The sequence below is a fragment of the Cavia porcellus genome, unplaced genomic scaffold, assembly GCF_034190915.1.
Source record: "Cavia porcellus strain 051 isolate PalLab524CR breed Dunkin Hartley unplaced genomic scaffold, mCavPor4.1 scaffold_19, whole genome shotgun sequence".
NCBI lineage: Eukaryota > Metazoa > Chordata > Mammalia > Rodentia > Caviidae > Cavia > Cavia porcellus.
The window spans coordinates 2,972,380-2,996,925 of NW_026947502.1; the positions used below are offsets into that span (position 1 = coordinate 2,972,380).

General features: G+C 47.4%; 1 protein-coding gene across 3 annotated transcripts in view; it reads left to right on the plus strand.

Moving 5' to 3' along the window:
- Window positions 1-11,870: 11,870 nt before the first annotated feature.
- Window positions 11,871-24,546, plus strand: part of LOC100730323 (interferon-gamma-inducible GTPase 10-like) — a 30,073-nt gene continuing 17,397 nt past the window's right edge. The window contains exons 1-2 of one of the 3 annotated variants that reach the window (XM_063230544.1): window positions 11,871-11,963; window positions 21,126-22,729. In XM_063230544.1, the coding sequence (XP_063086614.1) occupies window positions 21,146-22,405 (1,260 nt within the window). In that variant the 5' untranslated portion in view covers window positions 11,871-11,963; window positions 21,126-21,145 and the 3' untranslated portion in view covers window positions 22,406-22,729. Of the gene's footprint in view, window positions 11,964-13,637; window positions 13,657-21,125; window positions 22,730-23,586; window positions 23,734-24,546 lie in introns of those variants that run through there. The other 2 variants (XM_063230547.1, XM_063230545.1) reach the window with 2 other exon arrangements.

Sequence of the window (24,546 nt, forward strand, 5' to 3'; positions counted from 1 at the left end):
AGGACGCCATCTTGGAGTCAGCACACAGCATCCACCAGACAGCCAAGCCTCCTAGAGTCCTGAGCGAGGACTGTCCAGGCTCCTGAACTTGAGACATTTCTGTTCTTCTTAAATAAGTATAAAACACTCATTTATTTGTTTCGTGGTGGGGAAACCTGGCATGCATCACTTTAAGCAAGTAAAGAGAGATGGCACCACCAGCGAAAGGCAAATCCTGAAAGGGTTCGTTGAGAGTGAAAAAGAAAAAAATCTGTTGCAGATTTGCCAAAGCTATGGCATTTGGTAGATAAAGACTAAGACAAGTTTTGAAAAAGTACAAAATAGTTATATAATGGCAAAAGCACTAAAAAGCACATCGACATTCAAAAGGGAGTCCCCGAAAAATTTAATCAGGAAAACTAGACTACAGACTTATATTTCAGATCTACTTGGACTCTGGCATGATGGCACATACCTGTAATCCCAGCACTCCGGAGGCTGAGGCAGGAAGATTGTCCCGAGTTCAGCCTGGACTACATAGGGAGACTCTGGCTTAAAAACAAAACCAAAGAAAAATGATCTACTGTGAAGTAGTAACTGGAAGAAAGCTTGAATCCTGCATCAGCAGTTTGGATGTGGGGAAAATTAACTAAACCTTTCTGAACCTCCGATTCTTTAACACGCTGGAAATAGTACTGTCTTCCTTCTGGGTTTGTTAAAGATTTATCATTAAAACGTCCAGGATGATGAATGCTTAATGCATGTTATTTTGCATCTCCAATAAGTAAGGAGCTAATTACAGGGTCCCACCACCTTCCCAGAGAGAGGGAGCCATGCTCTGGTTTGAGGGGAGAGGACTGTAAAATCTGGTCTGCTGGGTGCTGGAGAGTCAGGCCTGTGCTGACAGGGCTTAGGCTGTGTGTTTCCAATAGACAGTGCTGTTAATCACGCTAGAGTTTCAGGGCAAGAGAAGGCATTTGGGGTTGGTCCAATGGAGGAACCCCTTGACAGCCCACTGTGTACTCAGCTCTGTCCCCAGCAGCCTGCAGAGCTCTCTCCTGTTACCGGTTCCCACTGGTGCCCTCTCCTGCCCAGTCTCCACCACTACTTATGCCGGGGGACTGCACCGACTGTGGCCAGCTGAGCTCTCCTGGGCTCTGCCCTCCCTCGGCCCATCACATTTCTCATGATCTCTGCAGCCTCTGTGCTGTCCACAAACCCACTTTCATTTTCTCCCTCACAACTTGTGCTTTGCTCTGCACAGTGAGCGGTGCTGCCTGCTTGAGTTAGCATCTTTCTCCAATCAAGGGAGCACACGTGTGCTTTTTGTCTGGTTCTTTCCAGGTTAGAGGCCCTCCTGGTTTCTATGCAGCTTTAGGGAGCCACCTAATGAGTGACTGTCCAGTTGCAGCCCTTGCTTCATCTCCGAGCAGTGTCCCAAGTTACAAAGAGCAAAAGGGATCAGGGCTGTCTGCCCCAAGCCCACACACGGCATCACTACCCGAGCCCTGGTCTTCTGATACTTAGTGTGAAGGAAGAGTCTTTCGATTGGTCAAAAACCATGTACTGCCCTTGAGGACTCAGCTACCTTAGAAAGCAGCTAGGTGGGTGGCTGGTGACTGTGGATTTAGGCAACGGGAGTCCGGGGCCAGACACACAACAAAAGGAACGGCCACAGGTGGCCAGGCTGTCCTTGAGGCCTTTCTTCCAAACACACAGCCTCCTTTTGCCCTCTTCCCGCTGCAGTCAGGGCTTGTGTTGCTGAGCAAGTCCTCTTTAGGTCGGTGGCTCACCCTGAGAGCCTCATCTTTACTCTGCCTGGGGGCTCCTCTGCTCTGAGCTGGTTCCACCGGAGAATAAGCACAGCCATACCGCCCTGGCCTCCAGCTTTTCAGCTCGTGGACACGTTTCCCTTTCGGCAGAGTTTGTCCTACACTATTTCCAATACAGCTTTAGTTGAGTCAGCATATACGAAGATTTTTTTTGTCCAATTATTGTGGCATAATTTATGTGCAAAAATGCATCATTTTAAAGTATATAGTTTCATGAATTTTGACACATATAGTCACCAGGACAATCAACATACACAATATTTGTATCATCTCCAAGTTTCCCTGTACCCTTTTGTAATTATCCCTCTAGCTCCAGCTAGCTGTGGGTAATAGTTTTTCTTTTCCTAGATTTTATGTGAATAAATCATACAGTACATATACTTTTGTGTCTCATAGCTTTTGAGATTCCTCCATGATGTTTTGGCCTATTATCAACAACTGATCTTTTAGTTTCTGTCACTGTTGGAAATAATGGCTTGGAGTGTCATAACTACATGTGCCTTTGCTGATTCCTGATGTAGCACCTGGGGTGACCGTGGTTGTTGCCCTTATAAAGCTTGAAATCTGGGCAGGCAGAGGATATTTGAAAGGTTCAGTCCTCAAGGGGGTTTACCGTTGGAAAAGAGGGGCCACAGCCAACAGCCCGAATACTTAGTGGTTTTGGTGTGTGCAGAGGGCCAGGTCACTGCAGGGCACTTACTGTATGGGAGTATGGCACGGTAAAGCCCAGGCAGACAGCTGGGGACACGGGCCCAGGAGGTGGCTGGGGAGGATGCAGGAGACGAGGAACCCCAGCAGGTGAGAAGGTTCATTAGACCTGGAGTAGACAGCGTGGGTTCAAAAAGAGGGCACACTTGGCTGCAAGGCCTTGGACACTGCAGGTAGAAGCCTGGCACTGATGTCAGATGTGAAGGGGAACCAGGCAGGGGAGGGGGAAAGGAGAGAAGAGAAGAGATTAATGAGAGAAAGAGGGAAAAGTGGGAACAAAGTAGTTGCAAACGAGGAGGGTAAGTGAGGTTGAAGGGAAGAGCAATAGAAAACATGGTTGTCATGGTTTATGTCTGTGTCCCCCAGGCCTCATGAGTTTGCATTGTTCATTTGTGATGGTTCATTGTATAGTGCTTGGATTGATGGTGTCAGTGCTCCACCCACATCGGGGTGGAGCCAGGATGTGATGTCATGGCAGGAAGAAGGTGTGTTTTTCTCTTTGCTGGTTCGAGTTGGCTGCTGGCGGCCGCCATGAACTGCAGCCCAGCCATGCCTGCCTGTCTTGGAGACAATTGAGTGTGGACTGAAACCTCCAAACACTGTAAGAAATAAACCTTTCCTTTCCCAACTTGAGCATCAGGTATTTTGTCTCAGCGACGAGCATAAAGTAACTAAGACAGAAATTTGGTACCGAGGAGTGGGGTCGTTTGCTGTGACTATACCTGGCCATGTTTTTCAAGAGGCTTTGGAAATGGCTTATGGGCGGAGTTTGGAAAGGTTTGGACATGTGGCCTGGATGCATAGTGCTGGGGCAGCTTAGGCTGTTCTGTAGAGGAGATTCTGGTCAGAGCTCAAGAGACTAGAAAGCTGATAGAAAGCCTGATGGTAAAGACCAGGCTTGGGAGGTTTCTGCTGGAAAGGACTGCATTGGTTGTTGGACTCCACATGATGTGTGTTATGGCTTGGCAGAGTGTTTGTCTGCATTTTGTTCCTGCCCAGAGACTTTGCCTGAGACTGACACAAAGGGCAATGGACTGATTAATCTTGAAAAAGAAATTAAAAAGCAATCGAACATTGAGGCTGTGGCATGGCTATTGTTGGGGGCTTTTAGCCAGCCTTATGTTTCAAATCAGGAGCAAAGAGCCCAGCAGGATAATTTCCAATACTGTGAGTTTGGCCCAAAGGAAGATTCCAGGAAGGGTGTGGATTGTAAAGACAGAGTTGAGATTTTGATTCCTGAGGAGAAACAGAGAGATAAGAAAGACAGCCCCGGGGCATCCCAGGAAGCAGGTCCCCACCCTGTGCAGCCTCATAGCAAAGATGAAGAGTGCCATGCTCCAGAATGGCGACAGAGGCCACGTGAGGTTCCAGAATGGCGAAAACACAGAGAAGCTTTTCATCACAATCAGGTAAACAGAGCCCTGCAATCCAGGCAACTGACCCCTACAGCCAAAAGAGAGAAAAGCCTGGCCACTGCTTCAGCTAGCAGCAAACCTTGGCGGCATCCACAAGGTGCTGATTTTAGGTGCAAGGAAAATGCATGAATTCTGAGGGTAAGACGGCTTCCACCTCGATTGCAAAGGGCCTGGGAGGCCAAGCAGTGTGCCCCTGAGAGGGCAATTTGTGAAGATGTAAGTGTGAAGCCGAAGGTACAGTGGAGACCCCAGAAGTTTGGAAAAGCCAGGAATGTGGATGATCCAAGGAAAGCTGCAAAAATCAAGCAGAGAGGATTTAAGAGAAAAGCTGCGAGAGTTGAAATCACTAGAAGTGCCCTGGGGGGTGGAATCACCCAAGGCTTTTGGAACTTGCAACCAGATTGCTTCAGATGCTGAGTGTAGAACTCTAGGACTTAATGTTTGCCCTGCTGGATGTTGGAATTGCTTTGTTTCGAATGCTTTCTATTCTCCTGTTTTTAACTTTTGGAATGGTAATGTTTATCTTGTGCCTTTGCATTTCAGAAATGTTTAACCTTGTTTCTTTTGTACAGGGGCTTAAAGTTAAGAGTTTGCCATAGATCTTGGAGGAGACTTGGGACTTGGACTTTTCAGCAATGTTGAAGCTGTTAGGACTTTGGCAACTCTTGGAGGTGGACTAAATGTCTTTTGTATAAAGGATGTACATGAGTCCTGGGGGCCAGGGGCGGAATGTCATGGTTTATGTTTGTGTCCCCCAGGCCTCATGAGTTTGCATTGTTCATATGTGATGGTTCATTGTATAGTGCTTGGATTGATGGTGTCAGTGCTCCACCCACATAGGGGTGGAGCCAGGATGCGATATCATGGCAGGAAGAAGGTGTGTTTTTCTCTTTGCTGGTTGGAGTTTGCTGCTGGCGGCCGCCATGAACTGCAGCCCAGCCATGCCTGCCTGTCTTGGAGACAACTGAGTGTGGACTGAAACCTCCAAACACTGTAAGAAATAAACCTTTCCTTTCCCAACTTGAGCATCAGGTATTTTGTCTCAGCGACGAGCATAAAGTAACTAAGACAATGGTATCAAGTTATATCACGTTCCCTAGATGACTGTGACCAGCACGTGTACCTAAAATGAACCAACAAAGCACTTTTGGTATTTATTTTTATTTCAAAGGGAATAAATCAACAATAAAATGAAACAAAACAGTGATACACCGTAGGAAATCTACAATAGTTACTATTTGCATATTGTTGTCCTCTAAATAGTGGCTCAGACTACCAGCTTTAGGCTGGCTCACAGGCAGGGGCTGAGCTTTCGCCCTGGTTCTCCCCAGGATGCACTCTGTATCAATAAACGTAATGAATTAAAACATTTTTGAATGTGGCTACAGGTTTTTGAGCATCAGAAGGGCAAAAGGTTTCTGAACAATTCCTGTCACCGGTGCCCAAAATGGACCGAATGGGGCAGAGAATGAGAGGGAAGGGAGAATGACAAGTGTCCATTTAGTTTATTTTCCTTCAAGAGTGAAGCCCTGCCAGCGTCCCCAGCTGCAAACACATGCCCAGGGCACGGTCAGCAGGTCAGCCCACAGGTCTGGGGCTATGATGTGTTGATTTCCCATTAGTACAGAACAAATCACCTCAAACCTAGCGGCTTAAAGCTGCGTGAGTTTTTTAAAAAAACCTCCCAAGCTCTGTGGGTCAGGAGGGAGAGTACAAGGCGGATGTGTTTTCACTTGAGGCCCAGCGTCCTCCTCCAGGCTCACTCAGGCTGTTGTTGGAGTCCAGTTCCTGGCACTGCAGAGCTTGGATCTCCCCTTGTGGATCCAACCCTGGCATCCCCTCCCATAGACAGTTCACGATATGGCTCTGTACTTTCTCCCAGGCCAGGAGAAGAGTGTCTGGGCTGGTTCCCTTATGTCTAAAATTCCCCTGTCTTGCTTGTAATCCTGTCATTATCATTCCCTGCATTCACAGGATTCCCTTGCTCTTAGGGAAGAACATTACACAGGGCGCGGAACCCGGGATCCCTCTTAGCATCCTGCCTGTTGCATGCGGTTTTCCTTTGGATTCCATTTCTCAGCTTGTGAAGACAGAGACTTGGCGACAGCTGTTCTCAGATTCTGCTGTGTATTCATCACGAGTGTTCTTTCTGTTATGATTATGGAAGCATTATAAGGAATCATCGAGCCAAAACGTCCCTTGAGAGTCGCGGTGAGCACCTGAGCAGGAAGGACTGAGAATCTCTGAGACAAACACAGCCTGAGGAGAAGGACAACCAAGTGACAAGCCAGCAGGCTGTTTGTGGGATCACTGGTTGGTAGAGTCCCTAGGCCCTTTCACACATACTCTGTTTCTCCTCCCAGGTCAGCACGACCATGTGGCCAAATAAATGTGAGCAGGGGTGACGTCTGTCATTGAGAGAAAATTTTAAGACTCAGTGTGTGCTTCGTCTTACTCCCCTGTCCTCTGCCCCAGTGATCAGGAAGGTCTAGAAGCTGACTGCCCCGTCCATCTAGATCCTCGGGGCAGGTCGGTGCAGAATAGAGCTCTTGCCAACCACAAATGCAAAGAAGCCATAAAGAGAAATAAATTTCTGTTCTTTAAAGCCCTGAGATCTGAGCTTGTCTGTTCCTGTAGCTTTGCCTTGCCCGTCCTGGCTGATAGACAGAAGGACACTGTGAATCTTGTTGCCACCTTCTCTTTTCCTCTAGGAACCCTCATTTTAGCCAGGCCTGTGGTCCAGTGGCTTCCCTGCGGTACCACAAATACAGCAGTAAAACCCCACCTTCACGAGCAGTGGCTGTGTTGCTGTATAGTCATGTATTTTTTGTCATTCAAGCAGCCATCCACCTGCTCCCTCACATCCTAGGACAACAACTCTCATGATAAATAAGTTGTTTTCATTTGAGACAAAAAAGCATAATTAGCACATTTGGGGAAAGCTGCGGGCCCAACAAGTCCTCACCTGACCTGGACACGCCTCGATGCAGTGTACTTTCATCTCTCTCTGTAAAGCTCATGACCAGTCTACGCACCGCATCCCCACTCTTTTTTTTTTCCTACACCTATAATTTGTTCTTTACTCAAATAAACATACTCAACACCACAGCCAAAGGGCTCTGGACTTTGGTCTTGCCTAAGCATTTTGAAACTGTCCCTTCTTTGATGTCTTCTCGATTGGTAGCCACCATCGTGGCTGACATGCTCCCCACTGGCCCCTGTCTTTCCATGCATCCTTTGCAACCTTCTGCTATGGGACTGCTTCTCCTTCTCTCCCTTGTCTTAGGGCTCTTGGTGGCATTTCTCTCCATCTGTACGCCATTGCTGGGCTCAGGCAACTATTGCCCCTGCTACCCAGCTGCATGATGGGGGAGAATGCTGGGCTGAGCTGGGTTGTCTCACAATGGCCAAATACAAGGCCCAGCATCTACGAAGCACTGTGAAACCCTTCGAGTGGATTAACTCTGGCAGTCCTATTTCCCAGGAGGCAACACTAGCGTCCCGCCTGCTGTCTAAACAGGCTCAGAGAGTTTAAGTAGTTTGCTTAAGGTAGCGCAGCAAGTAGAGAGCTGGGCAGGATCTCAGGCAGCGGCTCCAAAGCCCATGCTCCTACTCCAGGAACGATGTCATACCTCCAGGAAGCCCGCTGGCCAGTTGCTGTCTAACGTGACTGCCAGTGTCTGCAATGATTCCCTGAGGGAGGAGGAGGCTCCCAGGCCCAGTCTCTTCCATCCCACATGCTGGAACTCGCTTGCTGCTGTGATTGGTTACAGGATTCCACCACACAGCGCAAACCGCCACATCCTCATCTGAACTCTCCCTGGGGGTCCAGCCCACAGGTTCCAGCATGGGTTTGTGGAACCGGAGGGAGCAAGAGGTGAGCTGGAGTTCACAGGCCAGGCTGCATGCATCCTGCCTGCTCGGATCCCTTGCCTTTCAGGGAGGAATTGGAATTATTATCGCATCCACTCCCCTAACACCCTCAAAACTGTGGCCTCCCTCATTCCTTCCTCTGTGGCTTTTCTCTGCCCATAAAATGAAAAGCTGATTGCCTCCCTGGCTCTGGCAGCTCTAAGCGGGCCGGCATCGGAGGTGTGCTGCAGTAGGAGGGATCCTCACCATCTGGTTCTCAGTTGGCTTCAACGGGAAGTGTTGCTTAGACAATGGGCCAGTGCACAGCCAGGGCAGTGCAATCCAGCAAGGTGACCCCGTGGCCTACTGGGAGCAGCTGGGGAAGGGCCTTCCTCCACCAGGAAGAACAGCACAGGAGTGGGGAGCTTGTGTCTCCCAGAGTAGGGAGCAGCTCCCCCTCATTTGGTCATATCTTCTTTTCTTCCTGGAAAGATGGGTTTCGGGTGTTTTCTCAGGATTCCTGGTAATCGCCTCATAAAACTGCTATTTTGTGTGTGCCTGTGTTTGAATGTTATAAATATAATTTACATTCAATGCAGAGAGTACAAGACTGAGAAGCAGTGAGAGCCCAACTACCAAGAGTCTGAGCGTGCATTCTCTTTTGCCTGAGTATTTTGTAGCATTGTTTTTAAAATGTTAATAACCTACTGTGTACTTCCCAGTTAGGGAGTATCCCAGCGACTTTATGTGGGTGATCTCAGGCTGTATAGCCAACTTTGCAAAGTAAGTAGTTGTATTAAGAACATTTTTCACAAATGATGTTCAGAAGGATGCGCCAGACTCCCCAGGAAATTGTAGGGCACATGGAGCAACTGCAGGCTGAGCACCTCCAATTCACAGAGCTCACCCACCCCATCCTAGTCACAATGTAACTAGCTTGTGACCTGGTTTCCACTAAACAATAGCTCAGAACCATTAGTCAATAGTTCTATACACGATTGTTACTGTTGCATATTTCTCGTATAGACTTACCTGACCTCTGTGAGGTCTGTATTGCCTTCAGTTCCCCAAACTGAAGTCCTTTTCTCTCTTCCCTTCCTTTCCTTCAGGAAGGGCCAGGCTTGACCTCCATCAACTCCTGAAGCCAAAGTCACTTGCCAGTTTCTCTTGCTCTCCAATTAAAATGTGTTCCTATGAATTCTTGCTGGTTGCAAGATTTAAGGGCTCTGCACTAGCTGGTTGCATTGGGAGTAGCCCAAGAGTGTAGGTAATGCAGCCAACCATCATGAAGACAGCCGTGCCAGGCCTTTTGCCAAGGAGGAATGCTGGTCCAGAGCCTCTCAGGTGCTGGACTGGACAGCAAGAAGTGAGCAGAAGACTTTGGTAATCCTCCTGCCTCAGCCTCAAGGGCTGGATTGCAGGTGTGCCCCACCATGCCCACCTCTTGCCTCCATTATTTTAAATCTCTGGGTCAGGTCTCTGCTCGGCTCCACAGAGCATGCTCATCAGTCCGAGTGTCAGCATGGCAAGTTTGCAGGCTCTCAGCTGTCAGTTGTTACAGCAGCCACCTCCAGATGCCCTGGGTGGATGCCTCCTAGGGTCCAGAATGGTCCTAAATCTGCAGTGGATTCAGATTCCAGGCAAAGCAGCCTCACGGACCACTCCCAAGGTGGGGTCAGCTCCTGAGATGGGGGGATTCACCCGGGATGGAACCGCGGCCTCCCCCATCCACCCCCTGGAAGAACAATCATCTTATGGGCACTCAATTGCCAACCAAGCTGAGATAGAATTAAAAAAAAAAAAAAAAGCAGACAGGGAGGATCCAAATCTTATAACTGTATTTTTAGCCTGGGCAATTTAGTGACTTGGTGAGACCGTTTCAAAATATAAAAATTAAAAAGGGCGGGGCTATAGCTCAGCAAGGCTGCCCTGGATTCCCTCTCCAGTCTTGGGGGGTAGGGTGTGAACGTTTTGGCCCAGACAGTACACTGCAGCAGGTAAAGCCTCAGGCAGAATAAAGGAGCCCCATCTTCCCCACCCCTAGGAATTTGTCCCTGGCGCCAAAGGACTCCCAATGAGATACCTGTGCATCCCTAATGCCCCCTCAGGCTCCAACACAAACCTAAGCTACATGTATGTCTTCATTCCACGCGACCCGTGGTGAGATCACAGACCCCGGGGAGATGCCAGACCCCAGGGAGTCAGGGGGACTCTCCCCGCATTCTCAAAATAAAGGTCATTTGTATGTCATACTTCTTTTTAGCCGCTGCCCCACAATTCTATCAGGAGTGTGTACATTTGTAGAAGAATGTCAGGAACCCGGAAAACACGCTCTGTACACACCCACTCACAGATATTTGGGAAGTCCTGCCAATGTGCCTGGCAAGTTCTTACTGTTGGACCTTCAGTAAGAGGGGCCCAGGGTGTGACGTGGCCAGCAGACAGTGAGATGTTCTGTCCTCTTAGCGTGAAATCTCAGATTGCTGTGCTTTATTACTGTATTACCCCGCCGCCTGCCTCAGGGAGCCCTGAGCCACCTTCCCAGAGTCCAGAGCCAGGAGAGCCCGGGGCTAAGGCAGGGGCCGGCTGCCTCAGTTTCTTCATTTTGTAGCCACCTTAAGAGCTGGCAGAGGCGCCAAAAAGATGTATTTTTTCAAGCAGAGCTTTCGCATCCTTTGCCACGATGTCTTGGAAGAGATATTGCAAACAAAAGACCATTGTAAAGTAAAGGCCAGAGACAAAAAATTCTCCCATGATTAAATTAGCTGACTCAATAACCTGGCTCATCTGTTCCACTAAGGATTCATCACCCTCAGCAGACAGCAGGTGGGGAGACTGCAGGTTTGCCTTGATGTTCTCCACGGACACGTGCAAAGTCTTGGCCACCTTTTCTAGTGACGCATCATCCAGCCTGAAGTCAGACCTGTACTGGACTAAGCTCTCCTCCAGCCTCTCTATGTCTATGTCACTGATGTGACCCGGGAAGGGCTTGGTGGCTATAGCTCCAAACTTCAGAGCCTGCATAAACATCATCTGCTTCAGGGCATCTGTCTTCCGATCGATGGCAGCTTTGGTGACACTAGGCAGGCACTGCATGAGGACGTCCCGGTTGTGAGCGGGCACAACCGTCACAATGGTGCTCTTCAGCTCAGGGAAGTCGGATTCACGTGGATGAAGGCTGGAAATTAAGAATATTTTACTGGCTGTCATTGTGCCTCCCGCAGTTTTTTCTCACAGTCACGTGATATCACTCGGAGGATGTTGTCCTTATTAAAGGTTGTAGGCTTAGAGATTTCCTCCCTGGCTAACTCAGTATCAATTTTTGTCCTAACAAAATAGAAGTTCTTCTTCATTTTTGCAATAGCTTTGGCCAACTGTGCATAACTGTCTTTTAAGCGGGTGGCAGAAACAATCAGGGTTAGGGCGTGGTCATTATGAGGGCCAAATGGGCACTAGATGATAGAATTTTGGGCGCGGAACGGAACCATCTGATAGGATTTTCAGCGTGCCTGAAAAGATAAGAAGTATGAAATAAAAATGACCTTTATTTTAAGAATGTGGGGAGAGACCCCCTGACTCTCCAGGGTCTGGCATTCTCTCTGAGGGACACACGGTGTGGGGGCACACATGTAGCTTAGGCTTCGGGTGGTGCCTAAAGGGCATTAGTGATGCATGGGAGCCCATTGGTATTCATTTGACTCCACAGGGAAATTGCCTAGGGGCAGGAAAAGGTGACCTCAAGATAGACCCTCCTGTTGTGCCTCTAAGGCTTCACCAGCTACAGTGTCCCGTCTGGGGCAATACTCTTTCAGAAAAGATCAGGAAAAAGTCATATTCAGCGAACTTGACTTTCTGCAGGTAAGTTTCTGGAGGGCAGTTGGTGGTCCCCAGGCGAGGAAGGTCCCATATGGTCACAGTGGGAAACTTTGGGTGTTTATATGCTGTTCTCTCCGTGGTGGTCTCTGTTGGCCCAGTTTGAGCAGAACCTTCCTCTTCATTCCCCATGTCCCGCAGGGCATTGATCAAAGTGGACTTCCTGTTGCATTCCTGGAGAACTCAGGGCTCGCAGGCCACGTTGCTGGGCTGTGGACAGTGGCCAGCACTTCGGGCTCGGCATTTCTCCTCCTGGGGTGGACACAGCGGGTGTGTTCCCTCACTAGCCATCTGCCTGAGGCTGGTGAGTGAGGATGCTGCTTGGTCGCGGGGCCAGGGCTCTCACTATCTGCATAGTGGGCTGGGCTGGGCACTCTGTGGGGATGGGAGGCAAGGTCAGCTCACCCTCCTCCCACAGCAGAGACACTGGTGTCTGAAGACTCCTTTTGTTTTTGTTGTTGTGAACTTGTGAGAACCTTTGGACTGAGCAGACTATTTGCTGGGTGTCTCCCACTGCAGATGACGCCGTGGGCTATCTAAATATCAGTATTTTATGATGCTAGCGTGTCCGGCGTAGAATGTCTTACAAATCTGTTTTTCATCATTGATAATGCAGACGGTTTTTTTCGAGGGTGACGTGTGTGCTCCGAGTCTGACTGAGCCTGACTACTCTCAGCAGCTGCTACGTGGCTTTATTAACCGACCCTGAAAACTCCGTCCTGTTGTAGGGACCCTCAGAGGGTTCCGGGGCCCAGGCCCTTTTTAGGAGGTGGAAAAGCAAGCTGTGGGCTGTGAGCAGGAAACAGTTTTCAAGCAGCTGTATGACTCAAAGCTGAGGCGGTGGTTTCACATGTGCATCCGTGTTACTCCCAATTTCCCCTGCACTCAGGTAACTCCCGCAGACAAGCTGCTCTGCAAACTTCCCCGATAACCCACAGAAGAATCCCTAACAAGCCCAATGTGCAACCAATAAACCATCGACCCTTAGCGGGGATAGAGTTGGGGTTCCTACCTATAAAACCGGACCACCACCCCAGATTCAGGGTGACTCAGATCTGTGCACCCCAATCCTTCCCTCCGGGGGCGTCCTACAACACCTACAATAATAGTGCTTCCACGTGGCACTGGTCTTTTCCAACTCCTCTTCCTCAGTGTCAGAGACAGACAGGCCCAGCAATGAACTGGGGACCCCTAGACCCCCAACCCACTGGAAGTGAAGATGTGTTCACTCTGTATTTGTTAGAGAGCCATGATTTTCATTGTTTTGAAAACTGTCTGGAAGATGCGTAAATCTTTAAATCGTTTTAAAACTCTATTTCCTCGCTTAAAGCAAATGCCACACTGTTAGCGCAGGAGGTGCCTTGGTTTAATCTGAAAGTCATGTATCCAAATCGTGTTGTGGGGTGTTTAATGGATGAGATCAGGGCTTCTGTTTACCTCCTAGAGGACTTGGTGACCAGTGTCCACTTGTGTGCCCTTACGGAGTGGGGGAGAGCCACAATCATAGAACACCACGGCGCAGCCAGGACAAGAGTGACTTAGGTGTGTGGACCCCGGCAGCTCACCTCTGCACCTGCGTGGCAGTCTGAGGTCTTCTGCACTCGTGCAGGAGCTGGCTTGATGTCCTTCAGCTGGACAGAAATCTGCTGTGCTCCAGGCTGAGGTTGCAGGAAAGCAGGTACTGTCTGCTGGTTCCCGCTGCTGCCTAGGCATTGTCATAAAACCTGTGAAGCTTAAAACAACACAGCCTCACCTCAGGCCCTGCAGGACCCAGAAGGGGAAAGAGGAGCCAAGCAGAGTCACATGTACGCCTCTGTTGGTGAACAAATGGCAAAGGAAAACCTGGTCTCCATGCACACTGGGTGACACTGAGCCGTAGAGAAGGACAGAATTCCATCCTGTGTGGCTCCACGGTGAGCAGGAGGACAGCCAGAAATAGGCCGGGAAGACAGATGTGCCTGTTCTCACTCTTCTGTGGGATCTAAAAAGTTCATCAGGTAGAAACAGAGAATACGATGCTGGTGCCCCAGAAGGAGAGTGGGGGGCAGCGTGTCAGCCAGCAGCAGTGCACAGTCCCTGGGACGGCCCAGGTAGAGGGAGCACAGCTGCATGCTGGCTCCTGTGTCCAGGCCCAGCCCTCGCCCACACTCCCGCGCTCTGGGCCGGCGGCGGGGCCTCTCACTGCCTGGAGCTCCTTGTACAGAGGCCTGCGCGCCACTCCTTATCTGGGGAGCAAAGGTGGAAGGAGAGGGGAAGAGCCCCGTGTCCCTCCCAGGACACCCAGCAGCCTGACTTCCATCCCAGCCCCACCTCCTGCAGGCCCATCGCCACCCAGGAGCACCATGGGCAGGGACCAAGCCACCAGCACCGGGGTTCAGGGGAGCCTCAAGATCCAGGTGGAGCAGGGAGGGCAGGGTGCTCCTGAGGACGACACAGATGACAGGGAGCAGGGTGGCTTGCAGTAGCACAGAGCGGGAGTGTCGGGACGCGGGGTCCCTTGCACACAGCCAGGAGAGAGGATTCTCGGTGTGTCCCAGCCAGGCAGTGGTCCGTGTTTGAGTGGGTGGGTGGATAGATGTTCATGGCTTTGACTTTGTCACTGACACCACACACACGTGTGGAAAACCACCCTGTGAATCGTAGATATGAGCAGCTATCCTGTGTCATTTTAAAGTTAAGTGTATTGGTACCTTGTAGATACACATAGTGATCCTCACCGTAGGGAGTTTGTACCTGTGCGTGACATGTTTTGGTCCCTGTCTTTCCCCAGCCCCTCCTCTTCCCCTCCCTGTTTACAAAGCTGTTTTCATTTTATCCTTTTTTGGGAAATCACTTTTCTTTCCCTTCCATCTTTCTCCCTTCCCCGTCCCTAGCTCCTTGGTCCTTTTGAGCATTTGGTCCTTCCTTCCTATTTCAGATCCTCTCACCAGGGAGACACGGTGACAGTCACATGTGTGAGTCCAGTGTATTTCGCTTGGAAGGAAGGTCTCAAGTTGCACCCGTTAATCTAGAAATGGCTCGTGCGCGTCATTCTTATGGCTGAGTAGTACTCCACTGTTTGAAAACACACATCTTTTTTATCCATTCCTCAGGGGATGGGCATTTGGGCTGTTTCCAAGGCTTAGGTATTACAAACGGTGCTGCTATAAACATGGGTGCTCTTATATTGCTGTGGACGGATGTTTTAATTCTTCTGGGGTAATACCAGAAGGGGTATATTTGAGTCTAATGGTCCCACTAGTCCTGGTTTTCTGAGAATCGTCACACTGATTTCCACAGTGTTGCAGCAGTCTACACTCCCACCAACAGGGAAAAAAATCCCTTTTCCCTGCCACAGCCTCTCCATGATTATTGGTTGATTTGTTGATAATAACCATTCTTCCTGGAGTGAGAAGGAACCTCCACATTGTTTCCATTCGTGTGTCTCAAATAATCAGTGATAGTGAACATTTCTTCATGTACTTAGTTCCCATTTGTATTTCCTCATCTGAGAAGAGTGTGTTCATGTCAGATGCCCATTTTTGGATTGGGTCTTTAAATTTGGGGATCTGATTGTTTAAAATTGTTTATATGTTCTAGGTGTAAGTCCCCTGTCTAGGAGACAGCGGGGTCACGTTTTTTCCCACTGTGTGGGCTGTCTTCACTCTGTTGGTGATGTCTTTGGCTGTGTGGAAACTTTCTCACAGGATGAGACCCCAGCTGCTGGCTCTGTGTAGTAGTTCCTTTGCGGTCAGGGCTTTGTTCCTGAGACCCTTTTACACAGCTGTCCACTCCAGGGTCCTGCCTATTCTGGCCTCCAGCAGGTTCAGTGCTTCTGTGTCAACTTTAGTTTACTGCATGGTGGTAGACATGGATCCAGCTGTAGCCTTTGGCATTTGGAAAGCCGGTTTTCCAGCACCGTTTATCAAAGAGGCCATCTTTCTCCCAGGGAATGTTTATCTCCTGATCAAAGATGAGGTGTGGCTCAGTGTGTTTGAAGTTGTTTCTGCCTCTTCTCGCCTGTTCCACTGATCCTCACGTGTGTGTTTGTACCTGCTGTTTTCCTGTTATCACAGTTGTTTGTAGTATAATTTGAAGTCAGGGACTATGATGCCCCCTGCCTTGCTTTTACTGCCAAGAATTGTTGTTGCCATTCTAGGCCTCTTCTGGTTCCACATGAATTTTAGGAATGTTTTCTTCTTCTGTGAGGTACGCTGATGGTATTTGGGTTGGAATTGCATGAAATCCGTATGGCACTTTTGAGAGTATAGCCACTTTCACTGGGCTGGTTCTTCCTATCCGTGGTCAAGGGTGTCTTTCCATTTACTGATACCTTCTTCAGTCTGTTCTTTCAGGGTACTGAAACTGTCAATGCACAGGCCTTTGATTTCTTTTGTTAGATGGATTCCTATTTCATTTTTGGATGGTATTGTGAAAGATGTGAGTTCCCTAATTTCTCTCTCTGTGAGTTGGAGGCTTTGTACAGGAATGCTGTTTGGAGTGTTGACTTTGTGTCCAGCTATGCTCCAGAATATGGTTATTAAGTCTACAAGTCTTTTGATGGAGTTTTTGGGATCTTGTACATAGAGTATCACCTGCAAAAAGTGATATTTAACTTCTTCCTTTCTTATCTGTATTTCTTTTTCTTGTCTAATTGATCTAGCTAGTGTTTCCAGAACTATATTGAATATGCATGGTAATAGTAGACATTGTTTCCTCATTCCTGATTTTAGATGAAAGCTTTTCATTGTTAACCACTTAGTATGATGTTAGCTGTTGATTTGTCATAGATGGATTTTATCAGATGGAAGTAAAGGCCATCAATTTCAATTTTCTCTTGGTACTGGGAATCGAACTCATGACCCCTCAATTTCAATTTTCTGTGGAGGTTTTTTTTTTAATCATGAATAAGTGTCAAACTTTGTCACAACTTTTTCTGTGTCTATTGTGAGTGATTTTTGTCTTTGGCTCTGTTAACATGACGTCTTACACTTACTGATTTGCATATATTGAACCATCCCTGCATCCCTGGATGAATCTTCCTTTGTCACGATGAATAATTTCTTGAAGACTTGCTGTGTCCCATTTGTCAGTGTCCTATTGAGGATGTTTTGGTCAGTGTTCAGGAGGGAGATTGGCTGGCAGTTTTCTCTTATCGATTGGGTCCTTCTCTAGTTTTGATACCAGGATAATACTTGCCCTCACGAATGACTTTGCAAGTGTTGCTTCCCTTTTAGTTTCATTAAAGTTTCAGCAGGAATAGCATTATATCTTGTCTAAATTCCTTTTAAATTTCAACAGTGAATCCGTGTGGACCTAGGCTTTTCTCTGTCGGGTAGGTTTTTAGTTACATTTAAATTTCATTGACTGATATCTGGTCATTTATAATTTTGATATCTTCTCAGCTCAGTTGGGCAATTCATGTGTCTAGCAGTCTGTTCATTTCTTCTTTGTTTTCCATCTTATTAGAATACAGGTTCACAAAGTAGATACTCATGATCTTCTGGACTGCCACAGAATCTCTTGTGATTGCACTCTTTTTGTTCCTAATTGCATGAATTTGAGTCTTTACTTTGGGAAGGTTTGCTAAAGTTTTATCAATTTTATTTAATGTTTTGAAGAACCAGCTCTTCAATTCATTGGTCCTTTGTATTGTTTTCTGAGCCTCAATTGTATTAATTTTTGCTCTTTTCTTTATAAGTTGCTCTCTCATAACAAAGTTTGTTAATTAAGTTGTTTACTTGAGCTCTGTCTTTTCCTGATGTGAGAATTCACCACCATGAATTTCCCTCATAGGACTGCTTTCATTGCATCCCATTGGTTCTAGTATGTTGTATCAGTCTTATTATTTAATTGTAGGTAGTTTAATTTTTTCTTTAATTTCCTCTGTGAAAGTTTAGTTTTTCTGGTGAATATTGTTTAATTTCTAAGTGTTTGTGTAGTTCTTATGATTTATTTTGCTGTTGATTTCTATTTTGATTGTACCTTGGTCAGATAATATACATGGGACATTTCCATTCCTCTGCCTTTATTAAAGTGTGTTATACAGGATAGTATGTGGTCTATTTTGGCGAATGTCCCATGGGCAGCTGAGATGAATGTGTATTCTCATGTTGTGGCATTGAACACTCTATAGACATCTACTAAGTTCATATTTTCACAGGTCTACATTAGTTCTGATATTTCTTTGTTGATTTTTGTCTAGTTGATCTATCAGATTGTGATAGTGGGGTGTTATGGTCCCCCATTAGAACTGTGTTAGTGCTCATTTGATTTCTCATGTCCACTATTATTAGTTTTATGTAGCTGGGTTTTGGGTACACCAGCATTTGGTGTGTATGTATTTATGGGTGTTGTCTCTTCTTGATCTTTTCCCTTAACAAGTATGTAGTGACTCTGTCTCTTCTGATCCATCAGTCTTACTCTGAAGTTCACATTGTCTGCATCTAGAATTGCTACCCCTGCTTTTTTCCAGGCATCTGTGGCATGAAGTATTGTGTTCCATCCTTTGACTTTGAGTCTCTGGATTTCTCTCTGAATTAAATGTATTTCTTGCATGCAGGACATTGTTGAATTTTGCTGCTTGACCCGTGTTGCCGGTCTGTTTCTCTAGATTGTTGAATTGAGACCATTTACATTGATGGTGATAAGCGATCTGTATCGGCTTATCTTTTTCATCTTATTTTGCTGTTGTTTTCCTATCTTTCCCCTCTGTTTAATTGTTTGCCTTCCCCGGTGGCTTCTTTATATTGCTGTTCTTGTGCTTGTGATTTTTGTTTTCTCTTTCTAAAATATCCTTCAGAGCATTTTAGAGGCCTGGTTTGATTGTCATGAATTTCTACGGTTGTTATTTGTCATAGAAGTATCTTAGTTTTTCGTCAAGTTTGAAAGATAATTTTGCAGTGTACATTAATGTGAGTCAGAGGTTGTTTTCTTTTAGGGCTTGACATACCTCACTCCAAATTCTTGTAGATTTGAGGACTTGTGTTGAGAAGTCTCCTGGGATTCTGGCAGGCTTTCCTTTACAGGTGACTTGTTTCTTTTCTCTAGTTGCTTTTAATTTCTGTTCTAGTGCTGAGTTTTAGTAATCTTGATTATTATATCCATCAGCATAAATTTATTTTGGTCATGGCTACTTGGAGTTCTACATGCTGCATTTATTTGTATGTCAAATTCTTTATGTTTGGGAGTTTTCTAGCATTACGTCTGTGAAGAGGTTTTTTATGGCATTTGTGCTGTCTCCAGCTTTCTTGTTGACTCCAATCAATCTTATGTTGCTCTGATTTGCTTCATCTTACAGCTGACTTTGCATAGTCTCTGGCTATTTTTAAGATAACTTTCCTTTTGTGATCATTAGCCACAGTCCTGTCTTCTCAATCTGATATTCTGTCTTCACCTCTGTTCAGTCTCTTGCATATACTTTCACAGAGTTTTAATCTCCTGGATTTCTGTTTGAATCTGGGTCGCAGGTTCCATTTCTTTCCTATAGTGGGTGTTTATGGCGTCCATCACTTTCCTACGCTCCTGTATTTTTAAAATCTGTGTCTGCTCTAATTTCTGTCATTTTGATCATTTCTATTTTTACCTGAGAGATTATTTTCGCTATAGTCTCATCCATTTGTTTGTTCACTTCTGCTGGTATCATTTTCAGGAAGTTCCAGATGGAGTATTTCAATTTCCTCTAACTCACTGTGCTCTAGACTTGTCTTGGGTGGGCTAGAAGTCTGGGGCTACATTTTTCTTCTGTCTCTTGTCATTTTCTGTTTTCCAGTTTAGTGTTCTGTGTTTGTGCTTGTAGATTCCTACAGTTGGTAGCTTTATCTGTAGTGCTGAGTCTTCCCTAGGAAATGTCTGTTCCTCAGCGATGTCTTCTGGATGTAGGTGGTTCTTGGTCTTTGTGTCTATCTCAAGAACTTACTTTCCAAATATATTATGGATGAGAAGACGCTGCGTATTTGGCTCAGCATCCAGTCCTTTGCTACTGGAATAAAGTAATGGTTATGACCCCAGACAATGACAGAATTTTCATACAAAGAAGAAAAACTGATTATAACAGGTATGAAATCCTCTTTAAAGTAATACAATTAGCAAGCTGGGTGTGGTGGCTCACGCCTGTAATCCCAGCACTCGGGAGGCTGACGTAGGGAAGATCATTGTGTGTTCCAGACGAACCTGGGCTATAAAGTGAGCTCAAGGCCAGCCTGAACTGCATAGCGATACCCCATCTCAAAAAAGACCAAAAAACAAATACAATTAGCAATAATAATAGCATCAAACGCAGGCTGACTACTGATAAGCTTGGATAAATATTAAGCTGATGCTTTACCTATGAGAGCAGATTCTACAGTTGTGTAACAAAACTCAACATATACCAGAAACTTGGATGCAATGATTTTCCTCTCAGCAAAGTGGCTTTACCCCACTGTGGGTTAAGGGGCTTAGGGGACCAGATAGAGAGATGAATTAAGTGAAATATAGATGAAGCAAGGCTAAATGGAAAAGGATTATCTCCAAAATTTTTGGAAACAGGAGAACACAGGGGTGAAGAATGAAAGACAAAGCAGAGGAGTTTTGAAGTAGAGCAGAAGGAGACAGTGTTCACTAACATGAAAATATCGTAAAACCTAGAGAAATTGTTCGGAAAACGAGAAAGAAGATGAGTAGAAGAAAACAAAAGTGACATAAAAGACTAAATAATGAAGGAAGAAAGAAGGAACGACCAGACCGAAGAAGGAAAATCAATCATGTAAAGAGAAAGAAAAGCAGTGGAATTCCTCTGGCATCCACATTGGTGTGGGAGTACCAGTTCAAACCCCACAAGTGTGCTGTGTGACCTGCCACCTGTGCAGGGGGATTTATGCTGGGTGTGGGGCTGAGCTTGGCCTCCGGATGTGGAGGCAGGCACTGGTCCCCCTTGCTGGAGTTCTCCTCAGACCTTTGATGCAGAATGGTGGCCCCACCCGCCTGCTCCTGTGCTGGGTGTCTGTGTGCTGCAGCAAAATCGCTGAGCACCTCATCTACCAGCTCCTGGCTCGGATTCTCCCCGCTGCTTCAGACTTCCCCACGCCACTGGTCCAGCCTGTCCACTGTGCCCCGCACCAGGGCCTCCCCTCTGCTGGTCCTGCCTGCCCAGGGTGCCTGTGTCGAGTTTTCTGGAAAACAGAAATCTAATCTCTTCTCATTCTGAAGATCAAAAATTGAAAGGCTAATTTCTAGGGTGCAGAAACTGAATGTGGGGAGGACCGGCTCCCTGAGGCTGTGGGATGAGGCACTTCCTGTGTCTGCCCGCATCTCCGCCTCCCTGCATCCTGGCTCCAGCCCTCTCTCCACCTCTCTGGCTCCCACTCCACCTGTGCTTCGTCCTCCATGTCCTTTTCCTGTCCTGTCTGTCCTGCCTAAAATCGTGTCAGAAGTCCCTTGAGGTATTGAGGCCTGTCCTTCTGTTTGGATGCTGCTTCCCTGTGACTGTTTTCTCTCCTTTTTACAGACCTTCCCGAGTCACCTGCCATGGATGCCCTGATCTCAGATTTCCTGAAGAATTTGACTCAAAAGAATTTCCAGCAATTAGCTGCTGACTTTATGTCTCAAAGTGCTGCCTTCATCAGTAATGCTGGAGGTGTCATTCCGCCAGAAACTCTCAGTAAAATTGAAGCAGTCCTCAAAGAAGGGAACCTACGGGCTGCGGTGGATATAATTGAAGAAATACTCAGTGAGGCCAAAAATGCTGCCCTGGAAGTGGCTGTGATCGGCGGGTCGGGGACAGGCAAGTCCAGTTTCATCAATGCCCTCAGAGGCCTTGGTCACGAGGAGGAAGGGGCGGCTGAGGTTGGGGTTGTGGAGATCACCAAGAAGAAAACCCCCTATAAACATCCAAAATACCCCAACGTGACCTTCTGGGACCTGCCTGGGACCGGGACGCCCACCTTCACCCCGGACACGTACCTCGAAGCAGTGGGCTTTGCCACATTCGACTGCTTCATCATCATTTCCTCCTCCCGCTTCACCTGCAACGATGCTCTCCTGGCCCGGAAAATCCAGGAAGCTGGGAAGAACTTCTACTTTGTTAGAAGCAAGGTGGACAGTGATTTATATAATGAGCGGAGAGGCAAGCCCCAGTCCTTCCAGAGGGAGAGAGTTCTCCAGCTGATCCGAGACAACTGCCTGGCTAACCTCTATGACATAGGAGTGCCTGACCCGCGCATCTTCTTGGTCTCCAACTTTGAGCTGCATGACTTTGACTTCCCAGGTCTGCAGAGGACGCTGCTGGGGGAGCTTCCTGCTCACAAGCGCCAGGCCTTCGCAGTCATGCTGCCCACACTTTCAGATGCTTGCATTGAGCTGAAGAGAGGTTTCCTCAAGCAGAAGATCTGGCTGGACGCTGTGAAGTCCTCAGCTCTGGCTTTCATTCCCTTTATGCCCATCCTCAAAGGCTTTGATTTGTCTGAACAGGAAGCGTGCTTGAAGCTTTACCGAAAATATTTTGGCTTGGATGATAAGTCCATTGCAGAGACTGCCATGAAGCTTGGCACATCGGTGCAGGATATCAAGGGCTACACCAGGTGCTTGGATTTCTGGGCCCTGGTGAAGGATGACAGCACAGCGGCAAAGGCCATGCGCTGTGCTGAAAGCTTCTGCTCAGTGAACGGAGGTGTCACATCTGTTGTCGCCCAGTTTCTGAAAGCCTGCTTTCTACGCTCAAAATTCCTTGATACAGTGGCTGACGATGCTAAGCTCCTCTTGCATAAGATTATAAATGCTCACATTTGAGCAAGGGAGAAGCACTGAGGCTGGCCCAACAGAGCTGGAAATGGACCTCAGGTCTTGCATCATTGGGGGTGGTGCTCTTCCTGCCAATCCTGGCTCAGGGTCCCCGAAGGAAGAAGAAATCTCTGTTCCGTGAAGAAGGCCATGGCTGTCCATGGTACCTCACCGCAGTGCACAGTGGCTTGGCCTGGACTTTCTTCTGCCAGTATTTCCTAATGTGATCAAAACCTGACACTGAGATACTGTGCAATAGCTTGCAGTTAATCTGAGGTAGTCTGCTAATTCCTTTTATTTCTTCTGTTCATAAACACGTTAAAATAATCACAACTAGTGTTATGTGGTCATTTATTTTGTTTTTATTCCATTTGGGTATTTTTACTCTTTTTATCACTATCTGAATACCTTCTTCAACCAAACAAAGCAAGATCCCCGAGCCGGGCCCCTGCTCAAAGGTGAGAGAGTGTGCTTCGGGAAAACGCCACAGGACCTGGCGGCAAGGCTGAGAAGGCATTAGAGAAATCGTGCTGGTGACTATTTGTCCAGGCCCATTCCTAGCTTGTCTCTGGAATTCCTCAACTCTGGCTGGGCCGAGAGTCCAGGGGACAAGGTGAAATGGAGGTCGGGAGAGGGAGAGAGCGAAGGTGACCTGGGAGGGAGTGTGGGAGGCCAGGTGACCTGAACTGCAATCAGAAGGGCAGCCAGGCTGTGAGTTTGCTCTCACTCAAGTCTTTACCTCGACGCTCTGAAGTGGGACGGCCACTGCTTGGGGACTCTTATTCCTGTGCCCCAGTCACCGTACTTGTGACTCCCTTCCACATCCCTCCCTGGTCTAGGTTGGACGCTGCTCAGTGACAGCTCTAAAGGCAGGAAGCTGCATGTCGGGTCTCCCTTGCTCTGCACGCTGTCCCAGGTGTGGGGGCCTGACACACGGGAAAGCACAGCCAGCTCACGGCCCTCGAGCCCTCCCTGCTCCAGCACGCGGGGGCTCCTGTGTAGCTTTCAGCAGGGCTGGAGCTGGCGTAGTCACTCTGTGTGTCCCCAAGGTTTACCAGATGGTGCAGCACTAACAGAGCCAGATCTCTTCACGCTACCTTTGGACAACCATTGCTGTTAAAAAATCTCTGCTTTTCCCATATGAATAAGCATTTCCTACACAGAAGTAATTTTTTTTTTACTTTTCACAGATACCGATTCATTTCCCAGGATTTAAGCTGCTCATTTTGTCTTGTAGACAAAGTAGAGGCGAACAGTTTCTTGCATTTTGAAGAGCAGTTTTATTCCTCCTGTTCCACCGAAGACAGCATAAATGCAAGCACTCTGCATGTCTCATGGTGAGTTCATTGGTGGTTCAGTTTTCAGACCCTTGAGCTCCTCATCGTCTCCACTTACGTTTCCTCTTTTGACCACTGGACACAGGACTGGAATGAGCTTGGGCCTCAAAGCAGGGGTCCTCAGCCTTTTTTGGTAAAAGCAATGGTTTTGCAATTGCAATTGCAATTGCTTTTTGCAAAAGCAATGGAAGACAATTTTTTTGTGGATGTGGTGAAAGATGGGGAGAGATGGCTTTGGTATTAGATTTGCATAAGGAGCACATAACCCAGATTTCCTGTGTGCACCGTCATGGTTTTAGCTCCCAGAGAATGTAACGCTGCTCCAAACCGACAGGAGGTGGAGCTCAGGCAGTGATGAGACCACGGAGTAGTGGCTGGGAATACAGATTAAGCTTCCCTCACTGGTCTTCTGCTCACTCCCTGCTGTCCAGTCTAGCACCTGAGAGGCTCTGGACCAGCATTCCTCCTTGGCAAAAGGCCTGCCACTGCTGTCTTCATGATGGTTGGCTGCATTACCTACACTCTTGGGCTACTCCCAATGCCCCCAGCTAGTGCAGAGACCTTAAAGCTTGCAACCAGCAAGAATTTGTAGGAACACATTTTAATTGGAGAGCAAGAGAAACTGGCAAGTGACTTTAGCTTCAGGAGTTGATAGAGATCAAGCCTGGCCCTTCCTAAAAGAAAGGAAGAGAAGAGAGAAAAAGACTTCAGTCTGGAGAACTGAAGGCAATACAGACCTCAGAAAATCAGAAAAAATGGGAATGAGTGTTCACTGAGCTGTGGAGGGCTGGGATCCGGCTGCTCGGTACTTCC